The 5,593-nt window shown below is 37.1% G+C and overlaps 1 protein-coding gene across 1 annotated transcript in view; it reads right to left on the reverse strand.

Annotated features, from left to right (window-relative positions):
- The window catches only part of LOC104488897 (sodium channel protein type 1 subunit alpha), a gene marked incomplete at its 5' end in the record, with an annotated part of 47,455 nt that extends 42,276 nt beyond the window's left edge, over positions 1–5,179 (reverse strand). The window contains 6 exons of the mRNA XM_010130992.1: positions 4–93; positions 1,255–1,602; positions 3,248–3,553; positions 4,045–4,251; positions 4,395–4,536; positions 5,116–5,179. Of these exons, the coding sequence (XP_010129294.1) occupies positions 4–93; positions 1,255–1,602; positions 3,248–3,553; positions 4,045–4,251; positions 4,395–4,536; positions 5,116–5,179 (1,157 nt within the window). The remainder of the gene's footprint in view (positions 1–3; positions 94–1,254; positions 1,603–3,247; positions 3,554–4,044; positions 4,252–4,394; positions 4,537–5,115) is intronic.
- Between the last annotated feature and the right edge of the window lie 414 nt (positions 5,180–5,593).

Raw genomic sequence — 5,593 nt, forward strand, 5'->3', positions numbered from 1 at the left:
TCTTTCCCTTAAAGCTGGATCTTCCAAGAGGTCCATAGAAACGTGAAAAGAGCCTGATATTCTCTTCCTCATTTCTGTTTCTGTAGTGGTGCCCTGTACAGAGAACAATAATAGGTAAGACCTTGTTGGAAAAATAAGCAAATACTATATAGAACCCTGTTATTAATGTCTTAGTTTGGATACATACTTCATGCAATTAAATTTTCATCATGTCAGACTTTTATTACTTTATAGTATCTTTTAAATAATTTCTAAAAGGTATGAGGCAATACTTACCTCCTGTTCAAGAGAGTTTATTTACCTAACTTTTGCGTTTATTTCCTTCAAACTATGAAAAATGATTTAAACAAATAAAAAAGGGTTGAGTTCAAAATATTGTATAAGATTTTTTGCAAATAGTAGTTTTTTCTTGCTCCTGCTGACAGAGTATTCCGGAGTTTGTAACACAACAGTCTTTTTCCCTAGGCAAACTGTAACAAGTAAGAAAAGTCTGACTTCCTCATGCTTCCTCATGCTAGTATTTTTTTAGTAATGTGAGTAGATGACATTGAACTAAGCAAGAAATTTTTTTGATACATCTTCTCTTACCTTGTATATGGTAAGAGAATGGCAGAAATATGTGGTACACATCTTCACACAGACATTAGTTTTTTTGGAAGTATGTTTTGAAATGTGATCTTCCAATGAACTATTTGTTATTTACACTACAGAACTCCACCAGCAGAGAACAGAAATATATATGAGAATGAGAAATAAATTGTAATACAGAATTGACAACCTCCTTACATTTTTAACAGGGCTAATAAGGAAGAAGGTTATCAAAATTAACTAATAATGCTAATTTTGATAGAGTGGTAACAGCATCATCATATTGATTGCAGTTAAATGATAACATTTTTGTATACTTTTTCAGTTGAGTAGTAACTAAGATTTTGCAGACCATAGCCAGACGGATCTTTAGATCAGCAAAAGTAAAGTATATATAATATTTTATTAATTGGAAACTGACAATTGCATGTGTTAGTTATGAGACTATATTTGTAAGTAAATGCTGATGTTGCAAACCTATCTTAGCTGTTTTATTTAGTAAAGATTTTACAAGATGCAGGAGCATTCACAGCTTGACCAACCAGGAAGCATTGCCAAGGGTTCCATTCCGTAGAAAACACTGGCTGGTGCAGTAAGAAAGGCCACGATGCCTAAGCTATTTAAAACTCTTACATTGTCATCAGTAGCTGGTTTATCTATTATCACCTCTGGCAGAAGCTGTCCAACAGGCGATGTAGGAACTGATGGTCCACCAACCAGAGAAACCACCCCATTGCAATCCACAGTGCTGTGCATCTTCCCATTCACTGGAAACACTGCCAGCATCCTGGATGACCTACTGGCCTGACTAATGTTACTGTTGCGCCGTTCACCGTGTCTGCGTGGCACAAAGAGAGAATCTCTTCTGCTATCATTGTCTTCAAAAGTGCTGTGCTCATCATCAGCAAAGTCATTTTCTGATCCTATATCCTTTGCTCTACCTCTGAAGCTGAAAAGACTTGTTCTGCTGTTGCGCCTTGGGGAAAAAAGGGAGCCGCGGATGCTCAGCAAAGACTGTAGGCAAAAAAAAAAAAAGTGATTATTAGCTGAAACCTGCAAACTTAGCACTGTTATTAGAATAGCATAGTGGGGGTTTTTGTCTTAAATGAGAGTAACCATTTTTCCCAGAAGCTAAATGCTGCTGTGAAATTTTTGTATGTATTTTGTTATATATATAATTTGCAGATAGAAATACCAGTGTTCACGGCTCCTTAAGACAAAACGGATTGCAAGCACTCTTTTCTCCTAATGTCAGTTAGACTTGCCGAGTAGTTGCACAATACCCACCACGAAAAAAGAGTCTATACATGCACATTCTTTCACTTATGTAGCATGCTGCACATATTGAACCAACCTCCAAACGTCATTGAAGCAGGAGGAAAAGATGAGGTTATCCTAATGGAAGAATACTGTAGCGTTTAAGAAGTCTAGACAACATATAATCACTCTAAAAAAACCCCCACAGAATAAATCACAGAATACATTAATATTTTTAAACAATCCTTTTACAGGAATAGAGATGATGTTATATTTAATTCTCTGTGGTTGTTTTTTTATTTTTAATAAGACAATCTAGCAGCTACAATACTTTCTCTCAAGCACTAGCAACAATAATAAAGTTTAATGAAACTTTGAATACTGTGTCCAGTTTTGGGCCTCTCACTACAAGAAGGCCATTAAGGTGCTGGAGCGCGTGCAGAGAAGGGCAACAGAGCTGGTAAAGGGTCCAGTGAACAAGTCGTGTGAGAAATGGGTGAGGGAACTTGGGTTGTTTACTCTGAAGAAAAGGAGGCTCAGGGGAGACCTTATCACTCTCTACAACAATCTGAAAGGAAGTTGTAGCAAGCTGTGGGTTGATCTGTTCTCCCAAGTAACAAATGATAGGACAAGAGGAAATGGCCTCAAGTTGTGCCAGGGGAGATTTAGATTGGATATTAGGAAAAAATTCTGTACAGAGAGAGTGGCATTGAAACAGGCTGCCCAGGGCAGTGATGGAGTCACCATCCCTGGAGAGATTTAAAAGATGCGTAGTTGTGGTGCTGAGGGACACAGTTTAGTGGTGACCTGGCAGTGCTGGGTTAACTGTTGGACTCAATGATTTTAAAGGTCTCTTCCAACCAAAATGACTCTGTGAAAGTCTGAGAGTCCCAGATCTGTTTAGAGAAGACTGGAGAAGACTGAGAGGAGATCTTATCAATCCTTAAAAATACCTAAAGGGCAGCTGTCAAAAGAATGGGGCCAGACTCTTCTCATTATGCCCAGTGACAGGACAGGGGGCAACAGGCACAAACTGGAACACAGGAAGTTTCCCATAAATATGAGGAGAAACTTCTTTACTTTGAGGGTGGCAGAGCACTAGAACAGGCTGCCCAGAGAGGTTGTGGAGTCCCCTTTTCCAGAGACTTTCAAAACCCGCCTGGATGTGTTCCTGTGCAACCTGATCTAGGCAAACCTGCTTTAGCAGAGGAGCAGAGGGGTTGGACTACATGATCGCCAGATGTCCCTTCCAACCCCTACCATTTGTGATTCTGTAAAAATCCCGGTGTTTCCTGTCTTTAGGCTGTAGGGTCATACTACAATACCAGGAAGACTAAAGTAGTTTTGAAACAGCCTATAATGCTTGAAATGCATGCTTCTACTAAAAATAACTATGCAATACCTGATGTGGAGAAGAATACTTCTTTTCATATGTCAGTCTATTGCCTTCAATAGATAATCGGAAACCTTTCCTTCTGATGCTGTCTTCTGATTCAGACTTGTGAAATTCGTCTTCATCTTTTTCCTCTCCTCCAGACTGTTCTTTCTGTTTTCTTTTTTTCCTTCTATTTCTCCTCTCTTTTGCACTCTTTGAGCTCAATTTTGATGCATCTGAGGAACTTTCTGAGAGTCCTCCCGCTTCTCCCCCAGCGCTGGGCTCCCTGGACTCCACCGATGTTGTTACTGCTGCTGTTGCCACTGCTGCTGCCTGCCATGATGCAGAATGGATTTGTGTCACCGAGCAAACCATGACATTGCGGATTTTTTTTAATTTACTTATTCAGAATTTGTAGTCCAAACACTAGTCTTAACACTTCCCATAGGATATAATCTCACTAGTTTGTTTTTTTTTCCTAATTTTTATTACTCAGTTGATTAAAGATGTGTGTTGGTCATAGCCTTCTTCCATTTTTCACAAGCAGTTTTTAAATATAGAAGTCTAACAGACTGTATTACTGACACTAGACTAAGAAAAACATAATGAATAATGTAAATCTAGTTTTGAATATTTCTTCTTGATTAAGGCTTGATCATTCAAAGTACAATGTCTTCAGTGCAGAATAGAAAACCTCTGAGCTAGCTCTGTTAGAAGCCCAGCAGGGTGGTTATTTTATAACTCCAAATTCAAAAAGCAGACGGTGAATATCTCTAGTAAAATTACTTCCATACAATTCTGCATTACAACACCATAAATTATACCTGAGCTGCTTCTTGTTGCTTCTTCAGCTGTTCCAGCATCTGTTGAAATTCTGCCTCTTTCTGTTCTGCTTCTTCCAAGGTTGCTTGATTCTGTTCTTCATAGGCCATGGCAACCACAGCCAGGATCAAGTTGATCAGGTAAAAAGAACCCAGAAAAATCACCAGAACAAAAAATATCATGTATGTCTTCCCAGCAGCACGTAGTGTCTGGAGGTAAGAATACATTGATAAGAAGGATAAGTTAAAAAAAGTTCTAATTTTCATATTGTTAAAATTAAGATAATATATTTATTTTAGGCCACTTATTGGCACAAACATATTTAGTTTATTTTGCATTAAAAAATTCTCACCAATTGATAAAGGTTTTCCCAGAAGTCTTGAGTCATCAAGCGAAACAGTGACAAGAAAGCCCAGCTGAAGGTGTCAAAACTTGTGTAGCCATAATTAGGGTTCCTACCAGCTTTCACACATGTATATCCTTCTGGGCACTGCCTACAAAGACAAACTGGGTGTTACCTTATACAGTTATTTTAATATTGTCACCTGCAATGTCCAGGAGAAGATTAGGATTAAAAAGAGGATTTTTCAGACTAGAAATAACAGCAGCTGTGATTTTTAATAGAAAGTTATTTTAAAGGACATTAGAAAAATTAAGTAGGAAAGGGACATAAAAATTAGTGTCAACGTTTTAATCTAAGCTCCTAAAACATAGTATTTCAAATAAATTATTTAATTATTAATGTTGTAACATCAATGTCAATGTCAGCATTTTCTTCTGCTTGTTAGTACTCATAGGCACAGCTGGAACTGCAAACTAACAGGTATTTTCCAGCTGCTATGTCTGTTGCTTCTCATCCAGGCAGGGGCTACAGTAATATCAAATTAAGGATTCATTCATGCAGACTCAGCTCATTTAGCCAATCCACTAAGCTATGACCAGGAACCCAAATCCTATTATTTCTTATGTAAAAGAAATTGGTCACTCAAAATAGAGCCGCTTTCCAACTGCACGTTTAAAGAACATGGATTTAATTGTACACAGTGCATTAATATTATGAAATTTGGACTTACCCAGCATCAGAACTATTTCCGCAAAGCAGAGCATCATTCTGCCCTTCCAGAAAATAAAAATGACCTGTTTAGAAAGGAATTTTTAAAATATTTTAAAATTCTGAATATGGAAGTTTTCTTATAGCTCTATGAAATAAATATTCCCTCTCTAAAAGTGTAAGGGGATTTCAGATGCATTTTAAAATAAGCAGTAGTATTTTTTCAGCAAGACCATAACTTTATGACAGTATGAATTGAAGACCATAACTTAATGACAATATGAATATGAAGCAGTAAGCGCTACCACTCACATCACTTACTGTTAAAATGCAAAAAATATACTAAAAATCCTGTCAGATACCGCTGGATGTAGATGAAATGAACAATTCTGCCTTCAGTCTGATCACTTAACTAAATCACACTTACTAAAATTATATTGTACGGCTATTTATTATAATAAATTGTATAAAAAATACTGATAATGTATTTCAAACTTTCT

Source organism: Buceros rhinoceros, unplaced genomic scaffold, assembly GCF_000710305.1.
Source record: "Buceros rhinoceros silvestris isolate BGI_N320 unplaced genomic scaffold, ASM71030v1 scaffold5872, whole genome shotgun sequence".
Taxonomy (NCBI): domain Eukaryota; kingdom Metazoa; phylum Chordata; class Aves; order Bucerotiformes; family Bucerotidae; genus Buceros; species Buceros rhinoceros.